Source organism: Drosophila innubila, assembly GCF_004354385.1.
Source record: "Drosophila innubila isolate TH190305 chromosome 3L unlocalized genomic scaffold, UK_Dinn_1.0 0_D_3L, whole genome shotgun sequence".
Taxonomy (NCBI): Eukaryota; Metazoa; Arthropoda; class Insecta; order Diptera; family Drosophilidae; genus Drosophila; species Drosophila innubila.
The window spans coordinates 18,546,695-18,567,321 of record NW_022995376.1 but is presented as its reverse complement, the minus strand read 5'-3'; the positions used below and the strand labels follow the sequence as shown (position 1 = coordinate 18,567,321).

At 38.5% G+C, this 20,627-nt stretch overlaps 2 protein-coding genes across 2 annotated transcripts; one reads left to right on the top strand and one right to left on the bottom strand.

Moving 5' to 3' along the window:
* Window positions 1-7,160: 7,160 nt before the first annotated feature.
* LOC117787617 lies at window positions 7,161-8,053 on the bottom strand. Its single transcript, XM_034626187.1, has one exon. It carries the CDS (start codon window positions 7,919-7,921, stop codon window positions 7,289-7,291), a length of 633 nt encoding a protein of 210 aa, XP_034482078.1. The 5' UTR covers window positions 7,922-8,053; the 3' UTR covers window positions 7,161-7,288.
* An 11,406-nt stretch (window positions 8,054-19,459) lies between these two features.
* Window positions 19,460-20,061, top strand: LOC117788205. The gene has a single exon (XM_034626900.1). It carries the CDS (start codon window positions 19,527-19,529, stop codon window positions 19,914-19,916), a length of 390 nt encoding a protein of 129 aa, XP_034482791.1. The 5' UTR covers window positions 19,460-19,526; the 3' UTR covers window positions 19,917-20,061.
* Window positions 20,062-20,627: the final 566 nt, after the last annotated feature.

Here is a 20,627-nt window from a genome sequence, read left to right as displayed (position 1 = left end):
CTCGTTTGCTCTGCTTGCATTCTCATGCATTGACGGCGAATTCGCTTTTGTGGCAAGCTTTGAAGCTCTGTCGACAGGCAAACGTTGACTTCATTCAGTTTTCAGCCTCGACGATAACAACATGATCACTCTAAAGGAAAATACATTTCTCGTCGTCACGGTCAATGTTGTCGTTATGACTTTTTGCATTGTGGTTATTTGTGTTACGCTTTTGTGAAACTTGCAATTTGTGGGTACTTAAATACATAAATCGTTAAATATATCTTGAGATATATTGATAACTAATCATTCGTTTTCGTTTCTGACTTTTTTATTTCAGGTTTCAGGGAAAACCGCGCTGTTACCACAATTTCAATATGGATTTCGGTTGATTGCACTCAGTATTTAATTATCAATATCAAATTGTTGCTATTACCTGTGTAAATGCTCGACTTTCTCGGAAATGTAAACAAACCACACCAATAAAATGTCCAACTGAATTAACTTGAGTACGATATGGTTTATTGCTTTTGAATATGCACCTTATTCAGTCAAAGTGAGTGTACTATGAGTAAGTCATGTCATTGTAATGCAGACTGGTTGACTAGCAGTTACCCTGCACTTGCAAAGCCATGATTTGTTAATGATAATAGGCGACAACTATTATAGTTGCTTATAAAAATAAAATTTCTATTCTTTTGCTCAGTTTTTTAAATAACTTCTTTGTTTATCAAGCGATCTTGAGGTTAGATAGCAACTTATGAAAGCAACCCACATAACAACTTACAAACTACTTAGTTTATATTCTAAGAAACAGATGAATCGTCTGTCATCTGAGAACAGTTGCCGCTGTAGTTTATAATTTGAAACATTTCTTTGCAGAAAGTCATCATGCTCTTCGTTTTTTATTTCCTATGAATACAGGGTATATTCAATAGCCAGAAACATTGTCGTACTGCGAATATGCAGCTTGTTAATTAAAAGTGAAAAGTGAAATCAAGTAGAATAAATAAACAATATGATTTCCTATGCTTGATTTTTCTTCTAAGAACTGATGCACAGATACTCTTACACAGCACTAGTTATAAATTAAAAATTACATTATATTCTGAAATAATATTCAGACATAAAGATAAGACAGATAGGAATATTTATTGCCTTTGCCTAAGATGAGTTATAAATTAAGTAATAAAGAGATTACGTACCTATGAGTTGTACTTAAAAAAATAACTGAGCTTCAGATCGTTGAACAATCTCGTTGTCATTGTTCTTAGCGGATTAAGTGCCCTGTTCTTGCATTGTTTCTTTTTTTAATAAACATTGTAGAATGCTTATAAAAACGGATCGTTAATCTGTCTTTATTGGCATCAACAATTAAATTCGTTTGTGAAAATATTTTGATATAATGTTATACAATTTCGAATTGGATAAATGTGATCTCAACGGAGTCGAATAAATGTGTCCCTGACACTGCCGCTTGCCATTGTCATTGCCATATTTTCAGGAGCGTCCATTACAGCCGAAACAACGTCGACATTGGCGTTATAAATGATAATTAAAATGCATCAATTCATTGAGAGCTGCTGTTGCTGCCTCTGCTACAACAATGAGGGCAATAACAACCATTTAATAAATATGTTCAATCAATGTGCTGACCTGCAACAACAACAGCAACAATAACAATAACAACAACAATGACAACGACAACGAGAGAAACAACTTGGCGCGTAAAAATATTTGCTTAATTAAAGTAATTATGGTTTCATATATCATGTGCGAAATGTCCTGGACTGGACCTTCGTAATTACCTTTTGTAATAAATTAAACATTTATTTTAAAATGTTATTAAGCACCGCTCTCGTTTGCTCACTCACTCATTCACTCACTCACTGTCTCACTCTTTCTCACTGGTTCGTTGCAAACTTCACAAAGTTAAAGCATACTTTTTGGGGATGTCTCTGTAGCCGGATATTTGTTTAGCAGAAAACTGGGCTGACAACATCACGAGCACAACATAAAACGAATGAAAAATATATAGAAAAAGACAAAAGCAACAGACGATTACGAATGTGACAAGAGAATCCAACACCAAAATGAATAATGTAAATACGCCAAGTGTACAAAGTTTTAATTGTTATCATGTTTTGTCTGTGCGTTGTTACTCTATGTTGTTGTATGTGTGTAAATGTGTGTGTGTGTGACTACGTTTGGCATGCACTTATAGCCAAGATGTATCCATTTACGCCTGGCTAAGTTTTACGTTGCGTATACGACACATTGCCATTCAACTCGGAGCGTGTCTCTCTTACTATTGTGTATGCTGTGGTGTGCGGTGTGTGTGTGTATGTGTGTGTGGGGGGTATTTGACAAAGTTTTTCATCTTCCATACTGAATGCCTTTAAGCTGCACTCTTACTTTGCCGTTGCCGAATTACGTCTATGTAAATAAAGAGTACTTAAAGTAATGTGTTTTTGTTGCATGTTTTATAAATGCTTAAAGTCAGTTTTAGCATTTGCAAATAAAACATCTTTATTTGTCATCTAGTTACACTTTTAAAGTCACTTCATTTGCATAACTATTGAAACATATTTATTTTCATTTTCGCATATTTTTCATGATACACAGTGTGTATCTATTTTTTGATTTTGCATAAGAATATCTAACTGACTTTTGCATAGCTTTCAAGCATGCAAATCCAAAATTTGTGGCTTTCTCAGTATTTATTTGGCACAAATTTTAAGTGATTTATGCTTACCGCAATTGCCTCTCAGTCCTCCTTTTACCCCCTCTCTCTCTCTCCAACGAGCTAAAAATCATATGCATAAACCACTGAATATACTGAAATACGTATACGCATAGATGGCCACAAGGTAGTTGGGTGGCTGCGGAAGGGAAGGGGAATAGAGATGAGCACACACACGCACACTCTGATACGCATTTTGCATATTTATTTGGCAGTACTTTACTTATGCTACATTTGGAGCAAGAAGCTCAAGCAATTTTGTTTGCCAAACCCGAAACTCAAACTTAAACTCAAACTCGAAATCAAATGCAATCCGAGTGTCCGCCGTGTCCGTTCAGTTTTGTGGCACTAAGTTGCAGCACACACAGGCTATAGATTTCTGTGTACATACATAGTGTATAGTATCTGTATCTGTATCTGTTCAGTTTGCTTGCATGTGTGCACTTATTTATTTGATAATAATTTTAGGGGTTCTCTCGAAAAACAAACTAATTTTGCCTGGCACTTGCTGGGACTTTGGTCTGCAACTCTTTTGTCTAAATAAATAATCAAAATGTCATAACAAGTTGCTTTAAGGACTCGGTTCAGTGTGTGGCATGTATTTTGTATGAGTCAGAAATATCTGCATACACTTGCATATCTCTCTCTGTCTGCTGTCTCTTTCTTTGGGTAGCTATATGTTTATGCAAATGACATTTGGCCTGTCCCGATGCATCAGTGCAATATAAATATTTTACATAGATTTTACATAGCTGATTGAAGTCGTGCGCATATGCTAAACCCATAGCCATAGACTGGGCCAAAGACCGGGCCAAAGACTGCGCCATAGACGGTACTGTGTCTTAGCCTGCCCACAAATTATCCAGCCTGAGAATCGCACGAAATCAAATCAAATCAAATCAAATCAATTCGAAAGTGCTCTCGCAGGTCCTGCAGCATCCTTATAGGTATGCTAATGTTACACTTGCGCGAAGACATTTGCATATGATGCAACATAAGCCTAATTGAAGCAGCACAGCAGATGGCAAGACAGCAGCCCCCTCTTCCCTGCCTTTTCCCACACTTTTACCAGCAAATTGTTGTTCTCTACAACGATTAATACCTAATTTACAACATGGCCTATTAAAAATGTTCCTCTTACCATTATTTATGATTATTTGTTTATTGCTTACGACTCCCTTTACCTGACAGCATTATCACCCTTACTCACACACATGCACACACACACACACATGCATTGACAATACACCCGCACAAAATGGCCGAAAAGCACCGCCAGCAGCTTTTGGCTGCAATTTTGTGGCATTTGCTTGGCGATAAAGTAATAGCTGCTATTTGGGTTTATGGCGCGAACTGGTCGCACACACACACCCACACACACACCCACACACATGTATACGCGAAAAGATATGTGTGTTGTTTTGTTTCATGTTTAGAGTTGAGTTGCGGCATATTCTGAACTGGTTCAAAATCCAACTTGGCACTTAATTTTAATACAAATTGAACTTTATTTTATAAGTAAAAAAATACTTTTTTATATCAAGTGATATTTCTATTTATTTAAGTGAATAATAAAATCAGATCAAAGGCTGAAATTAATGTAAGGGAAGCTTATGGTACAGAAGAATGGTTATTTATTTTGATATTCAATTAATATTTGTGGATTTTATGAGCTGATTTAAGAACCGAATTTCTACTTAATTTGTATACTTAAACTATATTTAAATGATTTTACTATAAATAGATTAGAAAATCTATTGAATATTAAATACAGTTTTCAGAAACAAAAGATCAAAATTTATAAAAATATTTGAAGAGGTATTTCATAAACCAATTTGCAAATAATTACAACTATACCTTAGCTTGATAAATGTGGTTAAAAGTAGATCAGAAACTACCAATTTATATGAAAAACAGCTCAAGTTTTCAGAGTACAATGATTATGATATTAAATGCGCTCAGATGCTTTCGATTAGCAACAAATGAACCTGAAAACTGGGAACTCACAGGGCCAACACAACAGCCTGAAGTCGGCAACAGCTTTTTGGTGGTCTGCCGAAGCAGAAGCTGCAGTTAAAACCAAAGGCGAAGCCAAAGCCAAAGCCAGAACTGAAGGTGAAGGTGCAACTGGAGGATCAGGTGAAAGGAGTGGGAGAGGGGCGGCGTCATTTAGTCTGCGGTTAGATGCACGTACGTTTTACAGGCTCTTCCTTCATAATATCTACGTACGAGTATATGTAAGTATGTATGTTTTTGCATTTTTTTCCATTTTATTTTTCGCGCATTTCGCGCTCATTTTTTTGTGCCGTGTTTCGCTAACGTTCGCTTGTTGCGGTTGCTGCACGTCCGTACGTGTTTATGGCGCGCATATCCGCAAATATGCAATCAGACTATAATCTACTTAATGTCTTTTTCCAGCAACCACAACAACAAGCCAAACAAGTATGAATTGGATAGCGGAGAGAGTGCGACTAGCTAATACCCTGCTGCCACTCTTATTTAGGGTATATTAACACATTTTGTATAGATGAATGCATTGTAATTTATTTACAAATGAGTTTAATTTGGAATTATATTATTTCTTTCAACAAGCATATGAACCCAATGGCATGTTTAACTTATAATACCCTTTCTCTGCATTTTAGCTTCAACTCTTTCCATGGTTTTGGCCATTGGCATTGGGGTTATTATATAAAAAACTCTTCACAATAATTAGACAGTTAATTAACTACAAAAAAAGCAAATAGAAATGTAGCCTTTTTTGTTCAAATCAATGTGATAAATGATCCCAAAAGTGCATAATCGTTATGAAGCGGTTATATAATTAAAACCTCATTATATTTTTCATAAGCGTACGTTATTGTTTAAGGCATTTTAATTAATTGAAAACGTGAAAATGTGTTAGGTACATTAATTTTAAAAATTGAATGCTACAAAAGTAAAAAATAAACATAGATGAGATTTTATTTATTTTTTTAAATTATTATTAAATGTATAACAAAGAAAAGCCAACTCAAAATATTTAAATTATTGTAATAATTTGTATATATTGAAATTCTTAAATCATTTGTAATTTAAATCAAAACTCCTATTTTATTTTTAAATTAAAATTATGTGTTTGATGTGTTTTCAAGTGTGTAAAGCAGTGCAACTGCTTGTCTAACCGCACATGCACTGCTTGCAACACATGAGCTCGCTCAGCATTTATGAGTGACAACTTCTCTTGATCTTCACTTTAATAGGCCGACGATGCCATCAACTGTCTGTTGTGTATTTTCAGATACAGGGTATAAAAAAGCGCAGGATAAATGAATTAATGCAGTTCGACATTTTTTTAGTCGAGGCCTAAGGGGGACGTTTGTCTTTATGTCTGCACTCTGGCGGTGCCTTGAAACGACACGGACGTGGACACGGCCATGGACATGGACACGGACACGAACACGGACACGGCACATTAACGAAAATTAGGCAGTCATTTTGTGCGCATTCCGTATGAATTTCTGAAAAAGTGCGTGTTTTTCTTTTGGTTGTTGCCTACTTTTCAGGGCGGCAGCGAAGCGCGCAATGCTTTGAAGTTGTAGCAGCACATTTTGGCTTTTAGCTAATTTTAAAGACAACTAACAACAGACGATGGAGCTGCCACAGCAATGACACCAACAAAGAGTTTGCAACAAAGCGTGGCAAGAGTGAAAAGAGAGAAAAAAGACGCTGCAAAAATATTTTGTCTGTAGACAACATTAGATATTGTTTTTGAGCTGCAGACATGGCGTTTTAGTTTTTAGCAGTTGTTCTGTTGTCCTGCTGACAACGACAATTGTTGTTGTTGTTGCTGTTGTTGTTGGCGTGGCTCACAATGCGACCATAAAAAGCCCGCGCCTCCAAGTCGAAGTGCGGCTGCAACAAAAGGCGCCCGCACAGCAGAACAATTGAAACAATAAACCGGCTTTAAGAGAAACTCAGAACTGGAGAAACTATGGTATAATCGTGCGAACTGTAGAGAAGAGAAACATTGGAGTTGCAATTGGAGCGGGAATTGTTAAAAGTCAGTTTGCTGCTGTTGATAAAGCAACAATACTATTTGGATTGGACTTAAACTTTAAACACAATCGACTTTGAAATTGCAGTTGCTATTTTCATCGATAGATATCAAAGTGAATCCATTCTCACTATTTTTATTGAATTTTTACTGAATCTAAACTTTCCTTACTATAATTAATTGCCTAAATTGTATTCTTTTCTTTTTATGTTTAGTTGATATAAATTTAAAGCAAAACAAACCTTATCATTATCGATAGTTATGAAAATGCATTGGAAAGCGACAAATTCCGTTAGCTGTATTTTATATAAATAATTTTTATTTAATTAAAGTTGTAGACAAAATCGATATTTACCGAAATAGATTTTTAATTGCTATTTATAAAGAAAATCAAAGTGCCAATTGCAGTTGCAACTATTCGATAGTTATCGAAGTAGATTTTTTATTTGCAATGAATTATAAACAAAATCGGAATTTCAATTGCAGTTGCAAGCGTTGGTAATCGATAGCTATCGGTATGAGTAGACCCCTCATTGAGCGCTGAAAAGACACTTGACGGTGGCATCGGTGATATCAATGGGTAGCTTGTAGTATCCATCTCGTCGCAGAGCTCGCTCCTCGTCATCGGCCACTCCATAGATATCCTCGATCGGTTGCATAATCTCCGACTCGTTGGGCAGCAGAAGCTTCCTGGCATCCTTGCGGAACACGGCCACCGCCTTGACCATGCTGTGATGAGATCTCGCAAAGTGATGGAAGTTGAGACTCTTCCGCTTGGCCGCCATCTTGCCCTGGATGCGATCGAGTCGAGCAATGAGCCGCAACAATATGAATCGGGAGAAGCGATCCTTGATCTCGAGCAGGGTTAACTCCGTGTCGCGTTGCCCCAAAGGATGCATATAGGCGCCAATGATGAGGCCCACAAAGATGACGTTGATGACGAGTATCGTGAGCAGGAAGCAGAGTTGAACGAAATCAATGTCCGTGACGTGGCATGCCTCACTGAGTTGCTTCCAGGACATGAGATCATAGTTGTGCACCTTCCACTCATAGTGCAAATAGGCCGTTAGCAATGCCACAAAGCAGCTGCAAATGGAGATGAGTGGATAATTCTGGTAGAAGAACTCACTGAATAAAGCTCGCAGGTTGCGCAATAGATTCATTTCTCTGCTCCTGTTATGTTATATGGCGGCTATTGTCGGATGTTCGGAATGATCCGATTTTGTTCTTCTCTTTTGATAACTCCTTAATTTTGAGCTAAATATTCCGAAATGAGTTGTGCAGCTTGAGCTACTGAGCATAAAACTGACTCGAGTGCGAGTTCGAGCGTGTTGTAAATAGAAGAGCTGAAGTGAAGTGGATTGTCCCCTGCAACCTTGTGGATGCTATTCACTTGCTTGCAACACGCACACGCAACGTGTTTGAGCCATCAGTCGCAGGCAGCACACAACGCCCACAACTGCAACCGCAACATTATTTGCAACCGGAACTCTCAACTCAAGCTTGCGCTCAAACATGTTTCAGTTGCACTGCTTGTCGTCAACATCTTCCACTATGTCCACACTCTATACTGCTTCCTCCACTCCCGCTTCTTTCCACTGCATCGCTCAATCTCTGGCCAAGTTTCAAGTTGCAAGTCTAACGATAATTTCAGCAATCGCGACAACTTTTGCCAGCGATTTTGAGACACTGATAAGGCAGAATGTGCAAAAAGCGTTGCATACTCCTCTCCAGGAGCAGGGGGCCCATTTTCGCTGTTTTATCTGCCTCTCATTATTGTCGTCTTTTGCTTTTTCTTGTCCAACTCTTTTGTGGCACAGCGAAGTGCATGCAAAACTGCATTTTGTAGACAAGCCGAAAACCAAAAAAAAAAAAAAAGACTAGCAACTCCAGCCAAAACGGAAATATTCAAAAATTGTTGTTGTCGTTGTGGGTGGCAAGGTGGGCTGGGGGTTGGTATGTTAGTCTGCTGCGCGCTAATAAAAACGTAAAATTTAATGGTTACGGAAGGCACTAAAAAACAGGCTCACCAAAAACGAAGCTAAAGTCGCGCGGCGACCACCCACCCAAAAAGAATAAAAATAAAACGGTAGCACAGTCTTGGCCTGGCCGAAACTGGCAGTCAAGTTGGGGCGATAACCAAGCAACGAACCACAACCGCACATAGAGCAGGGCGAACTGTAACTACGCCAACACCAACACCAACACCAACACCAACACCAACACCAACACCAACACCAACAACAACAACACGAACGCCAACGCCAACCGCTTGCCACAACGGCCACCGTGGCCCACTCTACTAACGGGGCCAAAACGGGCCCAAACGACGTCGATGTAGACGCAGTGGAGCGCCCATCCGTGCACGTCAAACGCAGACAACTTGAAAAATGTAGAGACAGCGCCGCAGTAGTTGAAACACGCCAAAAAATATGCAAAAGTAAAATAAAACAGACGCATTTGCCCCGTTACCAAAGGACAGACGGACAGACAGACGGACAGACAGACAGGCAGACAGACGGAGAAACGATTGGACAAACCGACCGAATGCTCGACAACGTTCGACATTTGACGTTATAGGTTTTTGGGTTCTGTTGTTTGGCAGCAACAGCAGCGCATTGCACAATATTTCTCAACCACCCCTCGCCCTCGCTTCTCCCTTGCTTGTCCCTCATCTTCTCCTACTCGCCTTCATTGCTGTATCTTTTATTTATTTTTTTTCTTCCTGCTTTTTTGAAGTTTTTTTTCTGCACAGCCGTTGTCCACTTGACTGCAACAGTAAGCAAAAGGCCTACAATTTATGGGGCAGCTGGGCAATGAGATACCCTTTTTCTTATAGTTCTTAAAATTTGCAGCAATTAATATGTCAAAATTAAGTATACACTTGAAATAAAAATTGCTCTTAAGGTATGAATAATTAAAATAGAACGCATTTGTATTAATATGATGCCAAATTTTAAAAATCAATTGAAAAAAAAGACAACAAGGATTTCAGTTAAGTTAAATGAAAGCCGTATTTTAAATGAAAAAGTAAAAATATTAAAGTATTATTATTACGCTAAAGTTTTTGTGTAAACGATAGAATTAAACAATATTTACAAAGCTATCGTATATTTTTATTAAATTTTGACACTCTTTATTCCATTATTCTAGTAAATAATAAATAAACATAAATTTATGTTGCTTTCACAGTTTTCAGCAAATGTACATTTCTAATAATTTAACAAATTTAAAAAAAGTTAACAAAAATTGCAATAACTTTTTAGCGGAAAGAGGGTATTAGTTTGTGTTATTTACATATGCTGGAACTTGAGAATAACTTCAACAAGTCGCAGGTTAACTTTTCTAGTGTGACAATTCAAGCAGTTTAATGAACATGGCATACCCTGTGCAAAGCAAGCAAGCAAGCAGTTGAGCTGCAGCAGCTGCCGGAGTTGAGGCGGCTGGAGTTGGAAAGTCAGTTGTCGCAATGGCTGACAAAGTTATGTGGCCTGAATCCAGAGGTGTCTGTCGCTGCAAATGGGCTAACAGCTAACGGCTAACACTGTCAGAGAAAGAGAGCGAGAGATAAAGAAAGAGAGAGAAAGACAGAGAGAGAGCTAACCCAATGGACAGCAATTTGCGCCACTAAACGAACTGACAAAGCGACCATAGATGTGGGCAGGGTCATGACTGCGTGTGTGTGTGCGTGTGTGAGTGTGCGTGTGTGAGTGTGCGTGAAACTCCTTGTCTGCAGCTGTAATTAGGTTTGTCCGCTTTGCCAAAGCGTCGACCGCGCGCTCAAACAAAGTCAGCAAGCAGTTACATTTACAGTTGCAGCTGCCCACGCATTCCACACAGTCCACGCAGTCCATGCAGTCCACACTGTTGTCCAGACTGCTACGTCAGCCCGAAAGTATGCTGTAAATAATTCACAAATGGGCTGCTTTATTGCGTTATTGCGTATTTGACAGTGGGCCTCGTTGTCGATTTCGTTGTCGTTTCGGTGTCGGTTTCGGTTTCAAGTTCGGCTTTGCGTCGATGCGGAAATGTTTTGCCTTGTTTACATCGCAGTGCATAAATTTGCAATTGCACGCACACGAATGCAACGAGGCGTGAGGGTTGGCAAATGGACAGTGGGAGGAAGTGAAGAGAGCGGACTCTGCTGCTTATTGTGCGCCATATATTGACTCTATAGCTGTGCGCCTCAAATTAGTACAGAGCCGAAAAATCTGCATTGGACGACCAACAAAGTCGAACAACAAATTTTGTAGCTAACAGCATTTTCAAGTTTTATCGTTACGTGTCTGTCGCTGTCGCTGTCGATGTGTGTGTGTCAGTGTGTGAGTGTGTGTGTGTGCTTGTGTGTGTGTGTGTGTGTGTGTGTGAGGTGGGAGCCATCATTGTGTCCTTGGCCCAGCCAGAAAGGGAACTATTTGAGGGCTGGGCTGTCTGACTGCAATGCACACGCACCCAAAATCCAAACCCAAACCCAAACCGAAAACCAGAGCCAGGACCCAGATCCGAGCTGCGAGCTGCGAGCTTCGAGCCCGGACGCGGTACAAGTGTAGCCTTGTCTATTTAGCTGGCTGCATACAAAATGCACATAAATTGTCATGTTGCCTCCTCCATGAAGCGCCACGGCCATGTTGCCGGAGCATATTTATATTGATTTTCGCGCCCGAGCTTGGCTTTGGCACTGGCACTGGCCCTGGTACTGGTACTGGTACAGGAGTTGGTGCTGGAATTGGGATTGGGACTGGCAATGGCACTGGGACCGTCAGTTGGTTGTTATGTACTTTGGCTTTTCAATTTTGGTGCGCTCGAGACTCGTTTCCTCATATTATTTCAGCTTTATATTGTTGTTGTTGCTGCTGTTGTTGTTGCTGTAGCACAGTGTTTGTGGGTGCACAATAAATTGAGCCGAAATTGCATCAGCGAAATTAACAGTTTCGCGTGCGTTAATAGACTTTTGCATTGGGCAACGCATACCGCAGCTCTCTCTCTCTCTTTCTCTCTCTCTCTTTCTCTCTCTTTCACTCTCTCTCGCTCTTGCTGTTTATGCCTGCGGGTCACGAAGGGACCATTGCTGGCGTTGATAGTCATCAATGGCCATGTGCTCGTTATGTTGCATCTAATGCATTTAGAGCAAATGCCAATAAATGCATATTTGATAGCGTACGCCGTACACTGTACGCCGTACAAACATAATCTTTGCCAATTTTTTCATGATTTCTACCACAATTTATTGAAAATGATTTTTTAATATTTAACAACAATTAACAATATTTTATACTGCTTAAATGAAGTCTATATGTTTAAACTACATTTTTATTTAAAAATAAGACAACTTTAAGAGGTTGCTTAAAATTCGAAAAGAAGAGCTCTTTAAATCAAGTTATTTTTTTATATATTTCCGAATTTTCGACATATTTGAAAGTGTCGGGAGACAAAACTTTTTTATAGGTGAACTCGCAATAAAAACATTATGCCTATCAGAGATTGAAAAAGATGTTTTGGGTAAATGCGACATTTTAGTTATTTTTATAGATTCGATGAAAGTCTACTGGACATCAGTCTAAGTACCTATAAATATTTTTATTTGTCTATATCAATTTTTAGTGCCTTTAATTAGAACTGTTTTTAGCAATGCAGCCGAAACATTTTAAAGAGTATTTCGCTGTTTATAATTTTTATTTATAACTTTTTCAATACGCGAAAGTAATATTTTATTACCTTTAATTACAACAATTTTTAGCAAGGCAGCCAAATGAATATTAAAGAGGATTTAGCTGTTAATACTTATTAAAAACTGTCTATCTTCTACTTCTATATCTTTAACAAATAGAAGACACTACTATTGTACTTCCTCAGAGATCACTGAAGTATAAGCTATTAATGGTAAGTTTGTTAGGGACAATGCTTTGTTTTGCAGATGACATTGCCATAGATATGTCAAGAGAGAACTGGTAAATTGCATGAGTACTCGTAATACTCGTAAATTGTTATTTTGGTTGCTGGCTCATTAGGCTGCTTTAGTTAGCTGCAGTTTTCCCGTTTACCACATTTCCCCCTGCTGTACCCTGTTCTGCTGCTTAGCACTTTGGGAGTGCGACATTTGCATGGGCAATTAATCTGGGGGCGGGGCATTGAAATGGCCAAGTTGGAAAGTGCAACTGCAGCGGGTGCGGAACTTTTAGAACTGAAATTTTAATGTTGCCATGCTCTAACAATAAGCAAACCACTTACTTAGTCACAGCAATGGCTAATTTGGTTCTCTGACTTTGCAGCGCTACTTCAAATATGCAAAATTTGTAATAATCTCGGAAAAGGAGCTGAAGCTGAAGCCGGAGTCGGAGCCGGAGTCGGAGCCGTAGCTGGTGAAGCTCACGCAATCGGCAACGTGTCGCATTTGTAGTTAGACATAATTGTTAATTACCCGAAACCATTACCACATTAAAGGCCATAAAATGCAACACTAATTGCTTTACGCCAGGACACAAACCGTTTCCCGTTTCCCGTAACCCGTAGCCCATAATACTCCTCTATCAACTCCGTTGCTCTGCTTCACTTCTTCAGCACTCAGTTTCCCTCGATTCAACATTTTCTATTTGATTATGCAGCCAGAACGCTGCGGGTGTGTTAGTGTATGTGTGTCAGTGTATGTGTAATGCTCACATGTAACGTAATATGAAAGCAACAATAGTTTTGCCTTTGGACAGTGTCGAGGGGGTTCAAAGGGGGACTCTGGTTGCAGAATGATGATGCCATGGAGAACTGGCAAACAATCGCAATCATACAGAGCGGGGAAGTCGAGTTGCAGTACGTCATGTGATTAATATTTCAAAATTACAGTGACATGCAAAGTGTCAACTCATTTTGAGGCATTTGCAGCCACGCCTCCATTCACAGCGCACTTTCAACACTTGCAACAATGAAGAAAAATGGCGAAAACGTTTTGTAACAATTCACTTCAGTCAACGATAAAGCAACAACAACAAGAACAACTCAAACACCTTCAACAACAACTATAACATTGTTTATTGTATGTTACGTTATAAGGCCAGAGGTAGGCGTCAAAATCGTGAATTAAATGAAATATTTATTAGCCAAGGCTTCGAGTCACGCGGACGCAGCACGCGATACAATTGAAATTACCCAGAAAAAATATATATATAGAGAGAGAGAGAGAGGGAGAGAGAGAGAGGAGTGCATGTGTTGGGTGCTTGGCATTTATTTAATTATTGTAACATCATCTAGATACGACTATAATTGTAATCACAGAGCAACAGCAAAAAAACATAATAAAGGACACGGCTTAAGCTACAATAAAAAAGAAGAAGAAGAAGAAGCGGTAGCTGAAAGATGACAACAACAATAGCCACAACAACAATGCGAGAAGCAGCTTCATCAATGACAAACGAGGGTCGTTCATCGATTATGCTGCCTGACTTACATAATTGCATTTGCTGCTGGCGAAGAATAAGCGACAAGGATGTTACAATCTATGGATATCCGACGAGTGGGGACAAGAACTAGACCAACGCTTTTTTCCCCATGAAATTAATTAAATTTTCATTCATTTATACTTAAGCTTTTGCACTGCAATAGTTTGCGCTGTCTTTCCAACAACTATTGAAGTTTTTAAATGTAATTATAAATATATCGAAGCCGGATTTTTTTTCAAGCAGTTTTAAACATCTACTATCTTTCTCAAGTACCCTTGTCGGCTCCCTTTCGTAAGAAAAGTTTTGCGTTCGAAGAAAATCATTGTTTAATTTATATTCTTTTCATTATAATTTACTATCTTTAATTGTCATTAAGAACATTTAATGCATCATATAAAAGATATTGAGACACCCATTGCTAATGTTTTTAGAATTTTAGAAATACACCACTTAGTTAAAAGGATATTTATTTTCAAAATTATTTGTAACTAGGGGCATGGCTTAAATTTGAAACAAACTTGATCTGCATGAGGTTAATAGAAATCTGTGTGCTAAATTTGGTAACTCTATCTCTTTTTATCTCTGAGATCCTTTTGTTTATACAGACGAGCAGACATATTCTCCCTGTTACATACATTCCAACGAACACAATATACCCATTTACTTATTTTTTAAGTAACAGGTATAAAAATTAAGATCATAATGTTAGGGTGAATTTTTTTAAATATTAACATAAATAGTTAAAAAAAAAAAATCAATAAAATCTTTGAAATACCGAATGCTGTTCCGAAAAACCTTAAATACGTTGTCTTAAGACATTTTAAACTTGCTGATGAATACTCTTTCAGTCTTTGTCGCATATTGAACATAGGGAAAGAGTAAATAAATTGAAAAGCTTTTTAATTGATTGCTCTTCTTAAGGTTCATTCTACTACGAGTATTCGGCATTTGATTTTGCGCTTGTTTTGGGCTAAATTTGCCTGATTTATGTAGTCGAGACTAATCTCATGCAGCTTCGAGTGGGCATTATGGGTTCAGTTCGGTTCTTGGTGCTGTAGCAATTAACACGATTCGACGCGCACACAAAGACAGAGACAGCTTCCAAAGGGAAAGAGAAAGAGAGAGAATGAAGAGAAATGAAATCACAATCCTTTAGCATTTTCCATTTTCCAGTTTGAGGCTAAAATATTGGCCAAGCGATTTGACATATTGCCAACAAAGGAACTCATTATCTGTGCATTAAATGGAACAGGATCCCGTCCGGGGGCTCAGGCCTGTGTGTCACGCTTATAAAACACATTTATCATAACTAATCCTTTGGGGTTTTTGGCTGCCACGTCGCACCGTCGTTTTGGCCACACAGCCTCTGATTTTGCCACTGCCACTCTCGCTGCCACAACCGCCGCCGATAACACTTTGAATAATAAATAAATACAAGCAACACCAAACATTTTTTGGCAACAGCAAAAGGCAAACGAAAATGGATTTGGAGCTGAAGTTAGAAGTGGGCATAGACGAAGGTCTTTAATGCAAACGATTATCATATAAGTAATATACAAATAAATTGCACCCCTTTACAAAAACTAAACCAAAAAAAGCAAACAAATAAGAAAGATTGAAAGCAGCTGAATCTCTTTTGGCTTGGCAGCCTTCTGATCAAATTGGGCGGCTTCTAGACCTCATAGACTTAGGTTTGTTCCCGGTTCCAGCTGGCAAATGCCCAGCGTATTTATTTGGAGGCTCTGCATTTAAATAGCCAGAGAGACACTTGCCACCGATTGACTAGCGTTGTTGCCATTTGGCAGCCTTTAAATAAATTGGCAACTCACACTCCAAGGCAAAGACAGGCAGCAAAGTTCCGGCCGTGTTGTTGGCCCGGCCTCGCTTGGCCTGTTAGCCATTAAAGCCAATTGCCCACAAAATCATGCCCGATATCATAATTGCTCTTTGTGGCTTTCGTTGTTGTTGTTGTAGTTGTTGTTGTTGCTTCGTTGTGGCTGCGGCTGTTGGCCAGTTGTTCTTGTTGCTCTTATTGTAGTTGTTGTTGTTGTTGTTATTTAGTCAGCGACAACGTTGGCCAACGCTCTCACAAAGTGGCCCTCAGGCTGGGCTCATGTTAAATATGGTCATATTCTGTTAGCCAATAGTAAATTAGGGTATATTAGCGTAAGCTTCAGGAGTTTGTCGAGATTTTTGGTATTAAGATTAACTTTATTTCTGTTAAAACTTTCATGAACTTTCAAAGCTTCGATAAAAATGTTATGAATGCTATAATAATTAAATGTAATTGTTGCATAATATTAAATACAATAATTAAATGCTTGTATTAACAGACACATTAGTTTCGCTGGTAGCTTTCAACAACAGTAATGTATTGCGAAATATGGCAATAATTACAACAAAAATAATTATCTAGTTATAGCTCTCTACTAACTATTATAATATAGCTTACGATATACTGTTAAGTTTGAAATACCTGCACAATAAAACTTCTACTACTTCTTATTACTACTAACTATTAAGATACTTATGTATATAATTGTGTATAATAATTATTAGAAGAAAAATACATAGTAATATTTTAAGAGTAAGACACAGCAATTATCTTTTATTTACAGATCTTGAGTTCATGGATTAAAAAAGAGCTTGAATTCGCTTAAAGCTTTTCTAAACTAACTTAACTTGAATATAAGCGGACTAATAACAATTTATACTTGTTGTTAATTGAGTATTTTTTACAGGATATCTCATAAATAGAATGGTGGTTTTCTATAAATTTTTTTTTATTTATTTATGCAAAGCAACAAACAAGCGACACTAGAAGAGAACATGAGATGGGGAATGTGAGGGCGAGTGGGAGTGGTAGTGATGTATGAAGAGGGGAAAGGGAGGGGGAGTGGCAAATCGCAGCTGCTATAAATTTAAACACTTGTTGTATGTAGTTGTAGCCAAAGTTGTTGCTCCACAATTTATTAGAAACACTTTGTGGCTGTTTCGGTTTTTGCATGCGTGGTTCTTTCAGCCAGCCGACAACAACAACAACAACTGAGCCATAAACGTCTCATGGTCGCTTGCAACGCATTTTTATTGAATTTGTGTGGCAATGAATTATTGTGCGGCATGTTGTCAAAGCGAGCGCAACAAGAGATTCAAACAGAGTCGTTGATGCTGCAACGAGTATCTGCATTGAAGACATGGCTATAACACTCTTGCCACTTGACTCTGCGCCAACTTAATTAACTCTACGATCTGAAGAGAGGTGGAGAGGAACTGGAGGGGGGGGGACTAGCGGCATTTTCAATGCTAATGAAACGTCCGTAAATTTCATTGTTTATCTAAGGCTGTAAGATGGCATGTGGCTCTGGCTTGTGGCCAACTGGACAGTTAACGGACTGCAAAATGCCTCTGGCTTGACTTGGCCGAACTAATGAAAGGCAGAGAGAGAGAGAGAGAGAGAGAGAGAGCTATTGGACTTTAGCAGGTTGTCATTCTGCATGTGAGTTATGGGCGTGTTCCATATGGCATACGATGAGGATGAGGACAAAATGGAGAATGGTTGCAAGTCATTGGCGGCTGCTATGATGACTTTTAAACTTTCTATTAAACTATAGCAACGATGATAGATGAATAATAAAAGCGCAAAATACATAATAAAAAAGTTTGGCGTCATCGACGACAACGGCTGTGACTTTCTCTCTTCCTCTCTTTCTCACTGTTTCTCTGAGTGAAACTTTAACGGCAAATGTCAGCCAATGCCAAGCCGAGATCCTTCTCTCAAACCCGAGGCCAAATGCGGAATGGAGTCTGAGAAAGAAATCAGCAAAACGTAGTCATATTTGCTCAGCATACGCTATTGGAGTCGGGAGACGGGAGTCGGAGGACGGGAGAAGGGAGTTGGAGCATTTGGTTGCCCAGGGTGCTGCAGACGACGACGAAGACCGATGCTGCTGCATTTGCGGTGAGTGCGTGATTCGCATAAGTTAGTCCCCCTCCGCCCATTTTCCACTCCGAGCTGTTTTTTCCCAGTTTCCGGCCAGCAAAATTCAAGATACAGCCGGAAGAGCAGGCCGTCTAAAGCATTGGCCTCGACTACAGATTGATGAGTTGTTGAAAAATTGCAAATTGCTAACTTAAACAACAGTTTTGCTCCGAGATAAAACCTCCGCTTGAAATACGCCCCGGAATTCACAACATTTGTGCACATAAAGCGAGTGACTAACGATATGAGTGCGGGTATTTTTTCCAGTTAAGCTCAATGTAAACATTGACATGTTAACACACAGAGATACCTGGCTATGGAAGCTGACTTCAAGCCCAAATTTCTCGATCATCATTGCCGTAAAGGTTAAATCCATTTTAACAATAAAAGTTCAAAATGCACATATTGGATTAAATTTTCACTTACTGAGTATCAATATAGGTTATATAATGTATCTACATCTACCAAAATCTTTATTTTGCAGTCTGAATGAATAAGATTAATCCAAAAAGTAATCCAACAAACAAACAACAAACAATTTACATATGTGTAAAAATATTCTCAAGAAAAACCCTATTTGAATAGAATTTCTTGCCATAAGCTTTTCAATTAATCCAATTGATTAATATTTAATCCTTAAAAATCTCAACGAAACTTGCAAAATAACCGAATTTTTTAATATACTTCTATATTATCTAGTTATAAATCAATCGAATTGTAATAATCCATGAATTAACTAATTTACTTTTAAATAAAATTGCTTGATTTCTTTTTAAATTGCAGACTGCATAGTTATTCCTTATTATAAGTAGACAAATTCGGCTGCTTCTAAATTCTTCAGCTTGCTTGTTAATTTGGATTAATTAATGTTTCAGCAATAAATCTCTAAATTAAACTTGAGCATACAAGCAATAAAATCATTTACGTATATATAATAAAATCAAAGAAGGATTCCAGGCTGATAGCAGCTAAATACTTATCAGTTTATTTTCATGAAGCATCTTTAAATAAAAGATAGTTTAGCATAAAAACGTTTAGTTTTATTTATGCACTTTGATTGCCACTTTTGATGAATTCTCAGTAAATGCCCCTTGCATATGCATTATTTTTAGGAGGAAATAAAAAATGATTAAACATTTGAGTTGAGAAATGGTTATTGGAAAAGTTGATAGGGCAACAGTTGATGCGAGTTACGTTCTCAGTTATCCAGGCGATAAATGCCACATAGCAAAAGCCAGAGAAACCGATTGAGAGAGTTAGTGACAGAAAGAGAGAGGCAGAGAGACAGTGAAAGAGAGAGAGAGAGAGAGAGAGTGAGAGAGACGCTGCTGTCATAGCTGAAATTGTGAAAGTTTTCAACTCATGATGGACTTGGTGAACGAGCGTTGTTTCAACGGCGAGTTGACGAAGCATCTGGCCAGATTATATCACGGTATCTATGTGTACGTGTCGGTGTTTGCAGTCGCCTTTGGCATACTCCTCTATGGGATCCGACAACGCATTTACCGATTGCCCGTGAGCTGGGACAGAATCGCTTGGCTCTATGCACTGGCCAGTCTGGTGGCCCTGATGTTGTCCTTGGCATGCTACTATAGCTTTTTGGCCTGTCGCAATCTGGCCACCCAGCATCGTATCCAATGTCTGATGAAAACACGCTCAGCGATTCTCAACAATTTTCAACAAATGCAACAAATGAAAGCAGATCAGAAGCAGCAACAATTTGAGCTGGAATCAACTGAATGGTTTCAATAGTTTCATTTCCGATTTTAATTAGCTTAACTATAGTTGATTATGAAGATGCTGATGATGATAATAATACATAATAATGATGATGTGATATGAGGGAATATGCAAATCGTTTAATCAAAATGTAAATGCAAATACAAAAATTAAAATGTGCCCATAAAAATGTTACACCCTGCAAAATGTTGAAACGAGAAAAAAAGAGCAAGCAGACATTTTGTAAATATTATTACAACATTTTTTGCCATTTATTTATACTATTTTTCGTGTGTTTGTGTGTGTGTGTGTGTGTGTGTTTGCATGGGGGTCGGTTTGTATTTTATTATTTTTGCTGGCTGCATGATAATAAATTTGCATTTAAATCACCGTCACCGCCACCGCCACCGCCACCGCCACCGCCATTGCAGACACACCAGACAACTGGCCCGCTTGTCCTGGTTTTTTCGAGGGGAGTTGCGGTCCACTTTTTGGGGCAAGCGAAACAAAAGGCCCTACGAGCTGTGTTGCATATATGTGTATGTACGAGTACACACAACATTATTAACCACAAAGTGTCACATGATTTTATTTGGCTCGTTTCCGTGCACTTCACCTGCAGCTTTTTGCACACTGCAATTGTCCTGGCGACTTTTGCTCACTTTTATTTTGGGCAGAGAGACTTCTGTCTTTTGATTTTCAATGCTGATAAGCGCTAAAAGGACATTCAAAAATAAAATAGCT